The sequence below is a fragment of the Alosa alosa genome, chromosome 10 (assembly GCF_017589495.1).
Source record: "Alosa alosa isolate M-15738 ecotype Scorff River chromosome 10, AALO_Geno_1.1, whole genome shotgun sequence".
Lineage (NCBI taxonomy): Eukaryota > Metazoa > Chordata > Actinopteri > Clupeiformes > Clupeidae > Alosa > Alosa alosa.
The window spans coordinates 9,548,118-9,565,617 of record NC_063198.1 but is presented as its reverse complement, the minus strand read 5'-3'; the positions used below and the strand labels follow the sequence as shown (position 1 = coordinate 9,565,617).

At 41.6% G+C, this 17,500-nt stretch overlaps 2 protein-coding genes across 2 annotated transcripts in view; both read right to left on the bottom strand.

Moving 5' to 3' along the window:
• smarcc2 (SWI/SNF related, matrix associated, actin dependent regulator of chromatin, subfamily c, member 2) overlaps positions 1 to 2,300 on the bottom strand; it is a 15,382-nt gene extending 13,082 nt beyond the window's left edge. The window contains exons 1-2 of the mRNA XM_048254421.1: positions 2,183 to 2,300; positions 291 to 410 (exon numbers count right to left, since the gene is read on the bottom strand). Coding sequence (XP_048110378.1) covers positions 291 to 410; positions 2,183 to 2,293 — 231 coding nt within the window. The 5' untranslated portion in view covers positions 2,294 to 2,300. The remainder of the gene's footprint in view (positions 1 to 290; positions 411 to 2,182) is intronic.
• Positions 2,301 to 7,596: 5,296 nt separating this feature from the next.
• The window catches only part of scn8ab (sodium channel, voltage gated, type VIII, alpha subunit b), a 43,927-nt gene continuing 34,023 nt past the window's right edge, over positions 7,597 to 17,500 (bottom strand). Inside the window, 7 exon segments of the mRNA XM_048254743.1 lie at positions 7,597 to 9,111; positions 9,698 to 9,968; positions 10,238 to 10,342; positions 10,542 to 10,679; positions 10,854 to 10,907; positions 11,007 to 11,291; positions 13,971 to 14,093. Of these exon segments, the coding sequence (XP_048110700.1) occupies positions 7,958 to 9,111; positions 9,698 to 9,968; positions 10,238 to 10,342; positions 10,542 to 10,679; positions 10,854 to 10,907; positions 11,007 to 11,291; positions 13,971 to 14,093 (2,130 nt within the window). The 3' untranslated portion in view covers positions 7,597 to 7,957.

The window sequence follows — 17,500 nt, the reverse complement described above, 5'->3', positions numbered from 1 at the left end:
ATATCCTTCATCAAACCATAACTGTACACTCCAACAACACAACATAACAGTCTATAACTATTAATTTAATTTTGCACAGCATGTGCTGCTCATAAGTCCTTGCCCTTGTATTGTGCAGTTCCAAAATATCAGTGCCCAGTGTGACTCTTTAAGCATGGTAGGGATGTGTACCTACTGCAACAAGGCATTACCAGGTGTGTGGGTAACACATGTCTGCTGCCATTAGTGTGTGTGACGGAGTGTGTGCAAAACCAACATGTGCATGCATGTGTGTGTGTGTGTGTGTTTACCGGTAACTTGGTGAGTGGGGGATTGCTGACATGGCGGCCGAACACCTCCTCCTGGAACTGCAGGAGCTGGACCACCAGGCTGGACAGAGACTTATTGGTAGGAGGCTCCGCCTGGATGTACTGCAGAGCAGGAGCAAAGGGGAGAGAGAAAGGTTACAGAAAGAAAGGGAGGACAAGAGAAATGGACAGATGGAACGAAAACTTCCCCGGTGCAAGGGAGTGTGTGTGGGGGTGTGTGTGTGTGTGTGTGTGTGTGTGTGTGTGTGTGTATGCATGTGTACATGAGAAGGGGGTGGTGGGTGGGTGGGTTGGGTAGTTGATGTTTTCCTGGGGCACACAGTGATCCTGGACCACCACTGAGATATAGACAGTGACAGGAAATAAAACAGACTCTCTTCATAATTTCTAAATTTTCTTCTTTTTATTGTGAGCTGGCAACAGTCCCATTTTTCAGTTTCTCATATCTCTGAGAAACATGTTCTTTCCACATTTTTTCTACAGCACAAAGTAAAAAGGGTTACTATCAGTATAATTACATTATTTCAGATCACGTCAGAAAAAATGTTAGATTATTAGTATTAGATTATCCTACCTCACCAAAACCCTCTATTTGTTCTTTAAACGGCTGTATTTTATCTTTATAACACCCAAGCAAAAGAATGGCACGTCTTCTCCACCTAAGGCCAAATGTAGCCAGTAGCCTATGCTATAAGCTGCTAGCCTATAGGCCTAAGTAAAATGGTTCCTAACCAGCAAAAAATTACTTGAAAGAGTTAAATATAGACTATAGGCCAATTAATTATTAAATCCTTATAAGTTTACCCTACACACGTCAAGAAGAAACCTGTACAAAAAAAATGAATCTTAAAAATGTAGTCCACTTTTATAAACCCTGCTGGAGCACATACTGTACGGATATTGTAAACCTAAATGATCCGCGACGCTTCGGCAGTGCACCACCAAATAATTAAAAAGCGTTAAGGCTGCTGTCTGTTCCAAGTCCAACTCTGAAATCATGTTTACATTGACAGCGTGACGCTACCTGAAACAAATGCAAAAATCCCAGTGGCATCAAATGAGTACAGTTCTTTTGCTGGACTCCTGTAAAAAGGAGGCTGGGATCAACCATTCCCATTAACCACCGCATTTTGCATAAACTTTATGAAAATAATATACCGGCTAACGCTAAGAAAGGATATATTGACAGGGAAAACGTTCAATTCTGTCAATTGACTGCTACCGGCAAACAAACATAAGGCTACTGACAATGTAGCCCTTAAGACTAGCCTATATTGAAACCTGTTAATTAATTTTCCATTATCAAAATATTTGTCTTCCGTGAAAAAAGGCGTTTCGTTCAGTAGGCTAAAGTGAGATGCCTAAACAGGACAATAATTCAGATGTGCACACAAACAAATAGTTTTATTTTGCATCCGTGCTTTGTATGCGTGCCGGGGAGGGAGAACGCGAAAACGGCCTTTTGCACATCTGGATTCGTGTACTTGCGCCATCGACGCTATCCAGAGATTGCACCGTTAGCAGTTAGCCCGTTCCTTCAACGGAATTGAGGCCATTATAATCATTATCGGCATTCCATTTTCTCTCAAATACCAACACACGTTTCATGCCATATGTTCAAGTGTATGTGAATATGTCTGACGGAAAGAGAGAGACAGAGGCAGAGAAAGAGAGAGCGTCACACCGGCAGCTTTTGCATACTGCTCCCTGCATCGTCTATTGTTTCAGTCTGGTTTGTGAACAGCTGGACTGCCTTCCCATCCTACCCTCCCTTCCAGCATCGCAAATCCGCCTTCCCTTACCCTCAGTGCGCTCTTTCCTTTAAGATTCCCTGTACTCTTTGGCTACATTTCACGAGAAAAAATCCACGTTACCTTTTTATAATTCTTTCCCAACCAGACACGGACATTGTCGAACTGCGAGACAGTGTCAGAAGCTTCGAAATATTTTACGTTCGGGCCTCCGTCTTTCTTCCGTACCGCCATCTTTGATGCAGACAAAATTCGAATTTGGGCGCCCCCTGGTGTTATGTAATGCCGCGCATAGAAAATCTAAGCTGTAGCCTAGGTGGATGGGGGAGAAACTGGGCCTAGCCTACGACATTTTGACTCATTTTTGACTTAGTGGGGAAAGCATTTCACAGATTTTGTATCAAACATTGTAATGCCCACATTACCTAATAGCAACCCCACCTATACAGTTTTCTTCCAGACACTTTTCAGATTCAGATTCATACTTTATTGTCATCAAGGGGAAATTTGTTGTCAATCTGCAGCCTACCACTAACACCTGTACAAATTAAAAATGATGACAAATAAACCGGCACTTTATTGTATAGCTTACACTAACTTGAACTGCAGTTAATGTATTCTGCATATTATTAGGCCTATTAGGAGGCTCAATCAAATAATGACCACTCTATGACATTTTGATATTATTTATTTCTATATTAATTTACAAATAATACAGGCATAATAATCATGATTTTGCACCAAATAATTTGTGAACACGACAGACACACCTTATTAAGACAACCTGTGACCTGATCTGTTGATAGCAGGTTTTCAAAAGAATCAGGGATTTTACACACAGGTCTGTATTGGCTGACCTCTGTGTGAACTGAAATTAGGCCTTTGGAATGGCCTTACTACACTTATTTAGACATGTTGTTGGGACATCATAGATCTACTATTGTGCTCATGTCTTCATTGAGTCTTTCTATTCTTTCCTGGAGTAAGTTCATCACTCATTGTTTAAAGTCATGTTGACTTGGACCAAAACTGTGAACTGTATTTCCACAATTTTCATAAATCACTGTCTTGTACTTTTTTGTTTAGTCTTAAAAAAATAATTGAACCCTCCAACATATTTGAAACCACATTTTCCATTCCTAATGCTTTGGACAAATTCTGACCATTCTGGTCCATGCTATATATTTTGCCATTCTTATTTGGTATGTTTTGTCTGCAAACACTAAACCATTCACACAAACAGTGAATACTTGAAACACAATGTGAAATGTGTCAAATTGGAATTATGTTCCCTGAGCCATCTCAACCTGGGGTGCGTTTCCAAAACTATAGTTGCTAACTAAGTTAGCAACTTTGTTGGTTGCAATGCAATTTCCCATGGCCAGTCAACTAAGTTGCTACTATGGTTTTGGGAAACGCACCCCTGTGCAGTTTCCTTTATCACATTCCAGGGCTAATAAGCATCAGACATAATGCAATGACAATGGAGCAAAATCAAACTATATGGCCACTTGTGTTCACACATGTACCTGTATTTTGTGTCAAACTTTGTATGCCTTGTAATGCCTATAGCAAACTCACCTCCTTCGTGCAACCATCTCAACATCTGTACGCCTGCCACACATTCAGGGTCCAGCACTACCACCCCCTCATACCCCTATCAACATACAGTACAGTGCAGCTTAGGTACACAGTTTGACAGTGGTTTGAACTTCTGAATGGATTTGTATTTTGAATAAAAGTGGCAACCTACAAATTAAAGTGCCAACCTACATTTGGTTTGAAGTTGTATGCCGGTACTTTAAAACTAGAAAAAATTGAATAGGAATTGTACACATCTCTACAGGTGACAGAAGGATATACTGTAGAAAAGCCACTGTTCACATACCTCAGGCACATCATGTATGCAAGCATGAGGCTAAACTCAACTGCTTATATTATATTATATTCTACAGTATATTATGCATATATACTGTACATGTGTAAATTGCTTGCACATCTTTTCAAGGAGTCAGGGAGTGAGGTCATTGTGCAGCTCTCTACACTTAATGTTACTCAAACAACAAATAGTATATTTGCTTGTCCACACACACACACACGCTTGTTTGACGCAGCATCCATAAGCAGTAAAGTAGACAGGAGGAGTAATTGGAGGGCTGCTTTATTGTTGGAAAAAGGTTTCGTGCTCAAATGAAGGCAGTCTGTCCGTGACTCTCTCCATGGCCACACTCTTGTGCAACACACCATTTCATTCCACAACAGCAACAACTAAACAAAACAAAACAAAAAAGAGAAAACGAAAAAAAAAAAAAAAATAAAAACATCTAGCTTTATTTTTGATTATTCTCAGCAAATAAAGTCAGCATCCCCAGTCATGCGAAGATATAACATAGGCACATGTTAATCAGAATGAGTGAGGTCTCTACAGAAAGAACACAATAACAGAGAGATGAGAGAACCATTCGCTGTGTGGCCTCAAAGATTCGGCCCCAAGCAAGGGCCACTTTCACACAACAGCCCACTGTTTTGGATTGATACAGACGTGATTGGAGGTACAGGCCCTTGTTGCCAGGGGCCTGTTCACCTTTGACATTGTAGGCAAGGCGAACTCCAACTGATCAGAGGGCTTGCAATGTTTGGATCATTTATCCTTTTTCTTTGTTAACAAACACAATAAGCAGCTGAAAAGGCACGTGCCGTTTAGACGTATTGCACCTGAAATTAACAGAACAATGAAAACCATGATTATTTAAAATAAATTATAATAAAGCCATTATCATTGCACTAGTGTTTGTGTGTTAGTGTGGGTGGGGGGTGGGGGTCTAGAATTAAACAAGCATTGAACAGTCACACACACCCACACATACTCACACACACAGGTGTAAGGAACATTTACTACACAGGGGTTTGAATTAGTGCTTAGGGAAAAGGAGAATGTATGTGAAGGAAGGACTAGGATAAAAGTGCGAGGAAACACACTCGTATAAAAGGAGTATGAGTGTGTGTGTGTGTGTGTGTGCCTCTGTGTGTGTGTATGTGACTGTGTTTGTGTGAGACTGAGTGAGCGAATGTGTATAAAAAAGGTGTGTCTGTGTGTGGTTTGCTTACTGATGTTGTGTAGCCAAAAATACAAACGATGGGGCTGTGGCTCACACAGTTACTATGGACACACACACATACACACATTTGTGTGTCTGTCTGCATGCACGATATAGCTCTATATTTGCATTGATTTATACATACGCTTTTAAATTTTCATATAATTCTTTAATTTTAGATTTCACTCGTAAAAGTTAAAGTGTCTCATCAAATGTAATTCCCTCTAAACCTTTTCCAAACTAGCCACAGGTGCTCTAAGCCAGTCAGCCGGGGTTAAGAATACTTTGCTGGATAAGATTAATAGCAATAGTTTTTAACCACTTCTGTATTTACAAAATCTAAGCATGCTGTTAAAATAAAATTATATATTACATTATTTATAGTCCCTTAAAAAGTTCATTCTTAACTTTTTAGCATTTGTGCCGTTTACATTATAGCTTGTACTGTACATTTTTATATTGTCTGTCTTTATCATTTGGTTTTATTTTGTGATGACTGATTCTGATTTTTCTTTACTTATTTTTAATGAATGTGAATGGTTGTTCAGTAAGGGGGAAGCAGTGATGGTTTTTCATTTTGAGTTTTGTCTTTTTTTTTTCTTTCTTTCTGTTCTTTCTTTTTTTTTTTTTTTTGGTTTATGTGTATGCCCACGCTCTGTCATGCAGCAGCCAGAATTGGAGGAAGAGGAAGAGAGAAGGATCTATAGAAGTCAGAAATGACATCACTACAGGAAGCAGCTCCAGGATTCTGACGGTGTTCCAGCTTTTTTCTTTTTTTGCCCCCTGCTTGAAGAGAAGGAGTTCTCGAGACCTGACTCTAAGGGCACAGGGTGCAACCCCTGATGCTCAAATCTTTTTTTTTACCTTCCAACACACCTGTCTCTCACACATATCCCTCTATTTCTTACAACAATACACCCGTCATTCTATACGTTACAGCATACACACACACACAACTTTTAATGCCTTGTTACACATGCTTACACGTCTCACTATTTCACAACTTGTGAATATTAGCATCCTTCAACACACAAACACACACGCACACACATGCTTACCACCCCAAAAAAAAAAAATTGTTCACAAAGATACAACATAATGAGAATGTTCTAATAACGATGACATTTAAATAATGAAACACTCTCTTTGAGAGACACTGAAAGACACTCCCTTTCTGCTGCGACCACACACATTCTCTCTCCTCTCTCTTCCACCTCCCAGGACGTCTTTATTAAAAAGCCAGACGGACCCAGCAGGACAGTGCCGCCACAGAGGGCATTTGCGAAGCAGCAGAGTTTAAACAGAAAAATCAACACCCTCTCCAGACGACTTTGACTTTTCCAACATGTTCAAGCTTGTCCTAATAGCCCTGAAGTTATGATCATCTCTCTTGGACTCTTACAGACAGACACACATACACACATACTCACGCAACAGCCCCTGCCCAAGGTCGACCCTCTCCAAGGGCAACTCGAAGGATGCTAGGCTGATTAACAAAATTGCTGCATAAAAAGAAACTATAGGCTTTTAAAATATACAGTCTTTAGCAATAACCTCTCTCTCTCTCGCTCTCTCTCTCTTTCTCTCTCTCTATGTGCCACAAAGCGGTCAATCATCAACATTCATTTCTGATTTGTCAAGAGGCCTCTACTGCAGTCATAACTGACCAATGGAGCAACTTCTGGTTTAGAAGAGCCATCGCACACGGTTACACAACTGGCCTAAAGCCAAACTCTCTCCTGAGAGCCCTAAGTTCAAGCTCAGCCCTGTGACTTCCACCCAGTGGCAGGCTGAGCGCTATCGCCCCCTGGTGGTCTATGATTCCTCATGACTACTCATGGCTGATTACTCATGCAGATTTCTGAACAAAGCATGCCATCATGCATCATCGTTATGCATTGAACAAGCACAATTATCCATTAATGAGTCTGGACTTGCGTGTATGTGTGTGTATGTATATGTATGTATGTGTGTGTGTGTGTGTGTGTGTATGTTTACGTATACTTATGGGGTCCTGGTAAGCTGCACCAGCTTGGACAAATAAGTCTGACATCATGACAACAAAGAAATGTATGAGGAGTTACTGATGGTGACATTGCTGTAAATATCATGAGGAACATTTTTGGATGGTGATAAAGTTTTCTCCACATTTTCCTGTTTTTGTTTTTTTGTTTGTTTGTTTGTTTTTTTGCCCTTCAAGTAATGCAAAAAAAACCCAAGGAGTGCCCACCCAGGCTCAGCCTCTGAGAAGGAGTCGAGAGAGAGAGGTCTCCGCTCTCCCCTTCCTATAGTTTTAGTGTCTGTTCAGTTTGCATGTTCGCTCAGTGCCACCACCAGAGCTGGGTTGAGCTGAGTAGAGAGGGCAGAGTGGTGATTGGTGTATACAGCTCAGAACACACATGCCAGAACCAATGAGGGTCCGGGGTGGGTGGACCCCCATCTGAACACCTCCACCACTGCAGGTCTGCAGCTCAGTGTCTGTATGTTTTTGAGTCTAAGTTTGGATGCAACAAAATAGGACAAAAGCAGATAATGTTTGATTTCATCTTAAAGAGTCTTCAAGGTTCAAGGAAACTGCTCCACTCTCTCTCTCTCCACTGTTAGACCGGTGAAGTCTGTAAACAATTTTTTGTTTCTTATTCTTATTTTTGAATATCTTTTTTTTTGTTTGTTAACTTGCAAATGAAATTTTTATCTGTACATGTGTGATTAGATTCTCTCTTTCTTTTGCTTGAAGTTAATAGTTATGTTATTATTCTTAGTATTATTGGTATGAAAAGTCTCAGGGAGAGGTGACAGCCTAACACTTGGACTCCCTGACGTCTTTTTGGTTTCGGCCCTTTTCCTTGCGCCCTTTGCCCTCGTTTTCTTCATGCTTGTCCTTCTCGGGCTTGGTGACGCTGTCATACGACGGCAATGACGCGGTCGAGGGTGTGTTCTCCTTCTTTTCCTGATTGGTTTCTCCATTCTCCAACTTGTTGTTGGCGCGCCGACGTTTGCAGATGAAGCCGGACCGCGCCAGGTAAGACCGGTAGGCCCGCTGGATGACCACAGCCGACACCTCCTCCTGTTTGCGACGCAGGGTGGTGGTGATGGGCTCGTAGGACACCTTGGATGGATTGGCTGCCACGAAACGCTCCTCCATCTGCTGTCGCATCATGTCCAGGTCGCCGCTGTCGCCCAGCACACGCTTGGTGAAGGCGAAGAGGATGTCCAGGCAGTGGATGCGGTCGCCGCTGACCATGGGCAGGTCCATGGCAATGAGCTCGATGATGTTGGGCTTGGGCACTCGCAGTGGGTGCTCGAGTGTGTCGGCAAAGTCGGGCAGCTTGGCGAAGGTGATGAACTGCGAGGCGTCCGGGTCGAACTTCTCCCAGATCTCGTAGAAGGACTCGAAGTCGTCCTCACAGAGCGGGTCGGCGCTCTCCTCCGTGGCCACGCTAAAGTTCTCCAGGATGATGGCGATGTACATGTTGACCACAATGAGGAAGGACACGATGATGTACATGACGAAGAAGAAGATGCCCACTGAAGGGTTCCCACAGTTCCCTCGGACCGTCGTGCCAGGTTGGTCTTTGAGGGGATCGCAGTCGGGATCGTAGTTCATGATTGGGGCCAAGAGTCCATCCCATCCAGCTGATGTAGTGATCATGAACAAGATGATCATAGAGTTGCCGAAAGTCTCAAAGTTGTACATGTCGTCGATGCCCAATTCTCTCTTCACGTAGGCGAAGTTGGACATGCCGAAGATGGAGAAGATGAACATGACCAGAAATAGCAGGAGCCCGATGTTAAACAGGGCAGGGAGTGACATCATCAAGGCAAAGAGCAGAGTTCGGATGCCCTTGGCTCCTTTGATGAGACGCAGGATACGACCAATACGTGCCAGGCGGATCACCCTGAATAGTGTCGGTGACACAAAGTACTTCTCAATCAGGTCCGCCAGGAACATACCTGCAAAACACAGAGAGAAAGAGATACATTTCAGTACAAAATAATGTGCCACAATGACATGTATTAAGAAATACCAAACGTGAAAGAACATGTTCATATATTATTTTAACTTCCCCTTCATTTAATATTTTCTTCACAAGGAATCAGTAAGAGAAGCAAATTCAAGACAAACTGGGTCATATCCAGTCAGTTCCCATGGTGCTTTGCAGGCCTTTTCTTTGGCTTGGCTTTGCAGTATCAGTAGTGCAGTGTCTCACCACCAGAGGCCAGCAGATCATGGGCTAAGCTCTGCTGAGTCATGAGGACCCGTATTCACAGAATTCCTCCTCCATAAAAGGTGGAGGGGGCATTATAGTGCAATTATATTATTTCATTAACACTACTGACCTGGAAGCATGATACTCCAGTCACTTAGTCTACATACATACGTCAGAATCTCTCTGTTCATTTGTTTGGCTGAAAACTATTAAACTGGTTGACTAAACCCCTTTTGTGATTATTAGACCACAAAAACTCACCCACTATAAAGAGGATGACCACTTGAAAACTCACCCACTATAGAAAGGATGACCACATATAAACTCACCCACGATAGAGAGGATGACCACAACACAATCAAAGACGTTCCAGCCGTTGGTGAAGTAGTAATGTCTCAGTGCAAAAAGTTTGAGCACAAACTCTGAGGTGAAGACGACGATGAAGATGAAATTGACCCAGTAGAGGATGTTCTCCGTCTCCTCCGACTGGTCATCTGTTTCCACCATCATGGTCACCATGTTGAGGCAGATCAGGATCATGATGGAAATGTCAAATACTTGCTGGGTCACAAAGTCAAACACCTTCCCCTGGATGTTGTTCTGCAAAAACACAGAGGGAAAGAGAGAGAGCGAGAGATAGAGAGAGGAAGTCTTTTAAAAATATTTAACATTTTGCGAGATCATGGATACAATCGCCTTCCGACACACCATTTCTTCACAATTCAAGCCATGTTGTCAGTTTGTTGGTAAAATAGATTAAGAGAGAAAGAGAGAAAGAGCCAATCTGTGGCAAAGAGGCATAAAAAAGACATTCTAAGAGACTAAGAAAGCATCAGCCCCATAGCTAGGGTGATAAATGGATACTGCACCAGAGGTCTGGGAATGGGCTTCTGTGGCTTCTTAGATCCCAGCTTCTTCATGGCGTTGTAGTACTTCTTCTGTTCCTCTGTCATGAAGATGTCCTGACCTCCAAAGTATAGGCAAAACACAAGTTTGATTACAACCATGAAATGACCCTGAGAGATCAAATGACCAATTACCACTGCTGTACATTCACAAGGCCAACGCTATGCTAGTTAGATTCTGAAAATTGAATGGCAGCCAGTTGCTTTGTCTCTCAATTGTGTCGTCCATGTGAGTGAAAGGCAAGAGAGCAAGATGGTGAGCTCTTATCTTTTTCTTCTGCTGGTTGAAGTTGTCGATGATGACACCAATGAAGAGGTTGAGGGTGAAGAAAGAACCGAAGATGATGAAGATGACAAAGTACATGTACATGTAGATGTTGTCCTCGTACATAGGCTGGTCTTCCACCTACACATAGACAATACAAAATACACCATAGATTTATTAAACGTGACAGGTTGGTCTTACACATACACATGAACACAGAACATCAAAAATGTCATATCAGATTAATTTACCAACTGATTGTTGTATATTATATTGTACTGTATAATGCTGTATTTAACAGTAAGGTCTCAGGACCTTTCTGGAGTCCACTGCAGCGTACATGATGTCCATCCACCCTTTGAAGGTAGCCTACAGAAGAGAAAATGCAGAAATAGGAGTCAGTTTTTACAAAAGGTGGTTGATTGTTTGTGTACACACTGATCACAGTGTTGATAGGCCAACACTTACCACTTGCAAAAGAGCCAGATAGCCTGCACCCACGTTGTCGAAGTTGATCTTGACGTTTTTCCATCGCACCTCTGAGTGGTTGGAATTGATCAGCTCAAAGCACTGCGTGCGGTTGTTGACTTCCTCTGGATCGAAGTACTCCTCCGACGTCTCGTTCCAGCAATAGTAGTACTTTCCAGCAAACAGGTTGACCCCCATGATACTGAAGATGAGCCAGAAGATGAGACAGACAAGTAGCACGTTCATGATGGAGGGGATGGCGCCCACCAGAGCGTTCACCACTACCTGCAGCACAGGGGGGGCAGAATATGTGACAACAATGTAAGATTGATAAATACTGTAGACTTTATACACATTGTACACACTGTAGACACATTATACGTGAAGCAAGGCAGCGGGCGTTCAGGAGGAGTTGCTAGACATGCTGTGGGTCTGTTTAAAAAAATAAATAATATATATATATAGAAAATGCTTTGGATCCCATGCTTATAGATCTTGTTCTCAGTGTATATCTAGTCAGAGAGACTGACTTCTAGTCTAAATTTAGCTAAATTAATGAACAGAATACGATTAAAAGCAGCTGAAAAATAATCTGGTAAAATGACCAATTATGCCAAAATATGATTTTTATGCCTCAAACATTTATAAAACAAATCAACACTATGACTTAAGGTGATTAAATGCAGGGCAACTTTTTCAACAATGTTGCAGTGCAATGTTACTGACCGATGTTCAAATAAAAATAAAACTCTCTTTGTCCTTACTAACACAACATCTTATCTTTCAAGTGCCAAGAATGTGTGCAGCATCCCTGTCGTGCATGCATACATATGCAAACACATGCAACCCAAAGGAGAGATGGGAAGATGTATACTCTTCCACGCATAATATTATTACACAGAGGACCTCTAGAGTGTTTGCTAAAGAGTATATATCTTTCACTCCCTGCAAACTCATAACAATCAGAGGGTTAGCTAGGAGCAACTATTCCCCATTTCTCACAGAAGACAGGAGTTTCACTGCTATCTGCCTCCCTAAAACCACAAACCAATGATATTACAGAAATGTAGCTATCTTGCTTTTCCAAGTATATATACACTATTCATAATGTATGTAAATTGATGTATTACGGATACTGTAAATAGTAAAATAACGATAAAATGGTAACCTGATAGCTACACCAAGATTGTATCATTTCAGGTGCAGCTGACCATGTAAACAAGTCACATTAAAGTGGGGGTAAAAACCATAATTAATTACAATACTATACTATACTAGAAATACTATGTTGGTGTTAGTTTATAATAAGTCTTTGCTTCAGGATTTAATTATATATTTAATTTTTTTTCCCCAGAATATCTTTAAAACTCTCTATGCAGTGTGTCTTTCCTGAGAGTGTGAGGAGGTTGGAAATGTTGCTCATATTGACAATAATGTGGATGACATGCATAGCCAAGCGTTTTTTTTTAAAGGGCTGAACACAGAGTCCCTGAGAAACCCCATACAACCACCCCCCCCACCCTCCCAGCCATCCTGAAGGGGGAGTCAGACATCTTGGATGTACAGTAAGGTGGAAAGGGGGAGGGTTAACAGCAGCAGGAACTATAGACGGGACGAGGTTATAGGTTCAGACAGAGACAGTAAGGTGGGGATAGGAGGGAGTTCTTCTTCCACTTATTGTTTTCCACATTCTAGAACTGACAGTTGTTTAAAGAAACGAATTATATTTACTTAAGTACTATACTTAAGTACAATTTTGTATTTGTACTTACTAGAATTGCTGAAGCAGGACTTTTACATGTAATGGCAGTAGTTCTACAATGTTGTATTATAAAGTTAGGAATCTGAAATACGTATTCCACCACTGAGCAAAGAGGTCATGTACAATGTATTCCATGGGCTAGAATGGGTCTTCACCCCCACCTCACACATACTAAACTCAATTAGCATTTTCTAGTAGCTCTAGTCCCAAAGTTTAGGACAAAAAATACACTAATTCTCCATTGCCCGTCTAAATTGGTATAAAGCGGTCAATTTCAACTAAGTGGGCATTGTTACTAATGCTCTTTAATAGTAGTATCATGATCCATGGACTAATGCTTTCTACTCACTGGTCAGGAACAGATTCACCCCGGTAAGCACCCACCGACCCATCCATGGAAGGGTGGATGGGTGGGTGGGTAGGTATGCATGTAGAGCCAGAATGCAGAGATGCTATAGGGGTGAAGGTGGAGGACACCTAGAATGTTTAGTGAGTATACGGGTGGAGTTTGGAGTTTGGAGCAACAGTGGACGAGATGGCATCAAACAGACTAAGTGACTAAGCAGAGAGAGAGAGAGGAAGGGAGAGACAGAGAGCGAGAGAGAGAAGAACGACTGTGCTGAAAAGCCAATATGAAAGAGATGAGGAGAGTGGGGAGCAGGGTTGTGCACAATTCGAATTGCAATTCTGCTTCCTGTTTGCTACCTCAATTGAAATGCAAGTGAAATTCAAGAATTGAATTGGAATTTAAGAGGCAGTTTCAAATAAATTCTGGAATTTTGCACAAGCCGGGTTGGGAGAAGGCAGTTGTAGGTCACTGATAACTGAGGAGCACCATTCTATGTCCCAAACACTAAGATCTAGCACTAGCTGGTAACATAGAGTGAACCAATGCTAAAACAGCACAGTAAAATAATAATGTGGTCATTTCAATGGAGACTGGGTGTGATGGTTATGCGCATAGTGGTAGTAACTTCATTAGTTGGCAGTTTAGCTCTTGTTTTGTATTCAGATTGCCATCTTAGCTCATGCCAGCCTTGCACTGCACTCGGCAGATGAATCATCTGCACTTTAATACAAAAACATTTTCTTCTTTTCTCGTCTTTTCTTTTTCATTTGGCTCCAATTTGCCTTAATGGTCGTTGTCTTAAAATGGCTGCTCTTGGCATGCTGTGGAGACAGGCATGCATCGAGCGTCTTACCCTCATGCCCTCAAACCGCGACAAGGCCCTCAGAGGCCTAAGGGCCCGCAAAGTCCTCAGGGACTTAATGGGGCCCAAGTCAGAGTAGCCCAAGGCATTAGCTATGAGGGTGATTATTGACACCTACACACAGAGATACAGAGAGAGAGAGAGGAGGGGAGGAGGAGAAGGGAGGAGGAGAGGAGGAGGGGAAAGGGAGGAGAAGAGAAGGAGGCCACACTGTTAGAGAATCATAAAGGGATTAAGAGAAAGAATGAGAGAAAGAGCAAGAAAGAAAGAAAGAAAGACAAGAGAAACCCAAAAGTAAGAATGGGCAGAAGGAGGAGACGCACATATAGAGTGAACCTGTGTGCACCACCGCAAGGAAGAGAAAGAAAGATAGAGAGAAAGCTGGAAAGAGAGAGAAAGAAAGAGAGAGAGAGAAAGAGAGAGAGACAGAGAGGTTAAACAGGGCTCCCATGCACAACAAAACATTGGACACACTAGACATAAATCTCCCATCTATCAGAACTCTGTGCTTTAGGTTTGTTTCAGTCACAGCAGGCAAGAGACTGAGCTAAAGGAAGATCAGTTATCATTGGACCTGAAAAATGAAAACCACAGGTCACACAAAGGGAAAAGTAAGTACACGCACACTCACAAGAAAAAAAAAACTAACAAAATCCTACACACACAAGCATGTTGGCAAAAAACACAGAACACACACGAATGTACACACACAGCACGGTACCCAAACACACACAGTGAGTGCACATTGCACCACTTAAAGTTCGGCAGGGGGGCGGGGGCGGAGGAAGAGGAAGAGAGGGAGGAGGAGGGCTTTCTGTGAGGTCACTGCTATCTGTGGTCTTACCCTGGCCCCTTATTGGCCTACATCACTGTCACTCAGGCCTGGCCACGCCCGACACCCAGCCAGTACAGTCTCGGCTACGGAAACACACATGTTAGAGCATCTGTACTGCATACACCTCTCTCTCTCTCTCTCTCTCTCTCACAAACACACACACACACACACACACACACACACACACACACACACACACACACACACACACACACACACACACACACACATGCACAAAAACACAAACACCAGCAACTCCAGCAGTGGTTAGCAGGGCCCGTGTCTGTACCACTCCCAGCTTCAGCTGCCTGTGGAACTCAGAGACTCCATTCCCAGCTGGTTATCCTAACTTGATCTCACCACTAGAACACTGACAAATACTGGTCCTGTCATTAGTTGCTTGTCTTATGGCTCTTATGGCATGTTATGGCATCCACAATTCTGAAGTCTGTCGTGAGAACTACAGATAATGGTAACATTAAACTGTCACAACTGGACATCATAACAACTGACGATGGGATATGACAATGACAGGTTCACAACAAGCTTACGCCAATGTTATAATGGAGTTACTCAGTACAGAGTTCTTCTGTGGGTAATCTAAACACTCCCTCTTTAAGCATAATGTTCCCATACATATACTGATTTGTTAGTAATAACACTATAACAGCAATGTCATATTCCAGCATTCGTATAATTTGATACTATGACAACCTATGGGTATGTTACATTACTTGTACTGTAATTAGACTGAGGAAAAGCTGGCTTAATAAATGACCTGTGACAGGAAAGTGACACTACATGTGTACTGTACAGGTGCTTGAGTTAGAACAGCTACTATTACCCTTGTTACAGTATAACTACACCAGCACTTTTAAATACGGTGGTGTATGCTAACAATATAAACAATATAGCAATTAGGCTATATGAAAATGAATGCCAGCTGGTTGCTTGGTCTCTCCGATGTGTCACCTGTGAGACCACAGGGTTAGGATTAGGTTTTATTCATGGGTTTCATCAGGTCCCTTTCCATAGGTGTATACAATCATGCACCTTGATTATGAATGCAGACTGCATGGTGCTTGATTAATACACCTGTGTAAAGGGACCTGATGAAACCCATGAATAGTGATGTAACTACCAACTAACTAACACCAATCAAGTGCTCTTACACACTGATAATTAGAATAGGCCTATTACAAAGTCCTTAATGGTAAAGTTGCACTGTAACATGGGCTCTGATGAAGAAAGGTTTTTTCCTGTGTGTTCCATCTTTCCACCCTTTAGTGATGGTCTCTATGTCAATGTCTGCAAGAAAAAAACACCACTTGACAGGAAACACATTTTAAAATGACCCCTTATCTCTTTCAGACGTGACACAAGAAACAGTATGTGAACAGGATCTTATCTCTGATATGTTCCAAATCACTGTACGTGCCACAGTGGGAAATGCTGGACTGAACAAGGCTGTGGCCACAGCACCAAAGGAGGGGAATATACATGAAGACTATATACATGGCTACAGTATATACATGAATACAATTGAATTGAGTTGATTTGGGTAGCAACTTCACCTCTATGGGGTGCCATACAGTAGTATGCCAATATTCCATGATAATTAGTGCTTCCATCACAACCATTGCAAAACAGCGTGATGGATTGTAGGTAGTAAGTATTTTATAAATGGTTAAGTAACCCCCTGATTGAAACATACAGTATACTGTAGAGAAAATCTCTTCTTGAAAGATTTAATAGGTGCAGGAAAGGCTTGATATCTTGCCAACAACCCACACGAGCAGATTTCCAGTGCAATTGGAACTAAATATATCTATTTTCCCTGAAGCTGGTGAATAAATACATATAAATAAATGAATATACATAAATATAATATTCTACAATACATTTGCAATAAAACACATATAATACTTTTCTAGCTCAACGTAAAATATGCTGGCAGCAGATGGCCAAATACTATGGAATATACACAGGGTGAAACAGAATAAAGTAATCCAATCAAAAAGGTACATACCGTTTATTATTATTATTATTATTATTATTATACAGTATTACCAAATGTAAGAATCACACAAACATAAACACTCACTCGCACACATGCACACAAAGAGTCACAGACATAGACACAGACATAGACACAGACACAGACACACACACACACACACACACACACACACACACACACACACACACACACACACTACACAGTCTCAGACATGGGCACACCCCACTGCCACTGACACTCATACAGAATCACAGGCAAACACACATGGACAAACAAACTCACAAATTAAAATTTAGTGGGGATGCTAATGAATTTGAGAACTACCACTTTAAACTAAATTTGTATTATGTATATCAAATCGTTTGCTACTTCTCCATTAGAATTCCATTCTCCATTCTCCATTCTTGAATTTCCCATAGGGATCAATAAAGTATCTATCTATCTATCTATCTAGAACAAAACATACGTATATCCACTGTTCATTGGAATCTTTTGTGTACAGTATACAGTTTTCAATACTTTCACAGGGTACATGGCAGCTCTAGATTGAGACGCATTCTTTAGAATGTCAATTGATGTCTTGTATCTGAGCATAATGGGACGTTAATTAACAGGTCATCAATTTATTTGTGTTATTACAATAGTCTAAGTTATTTGTGTTATTAT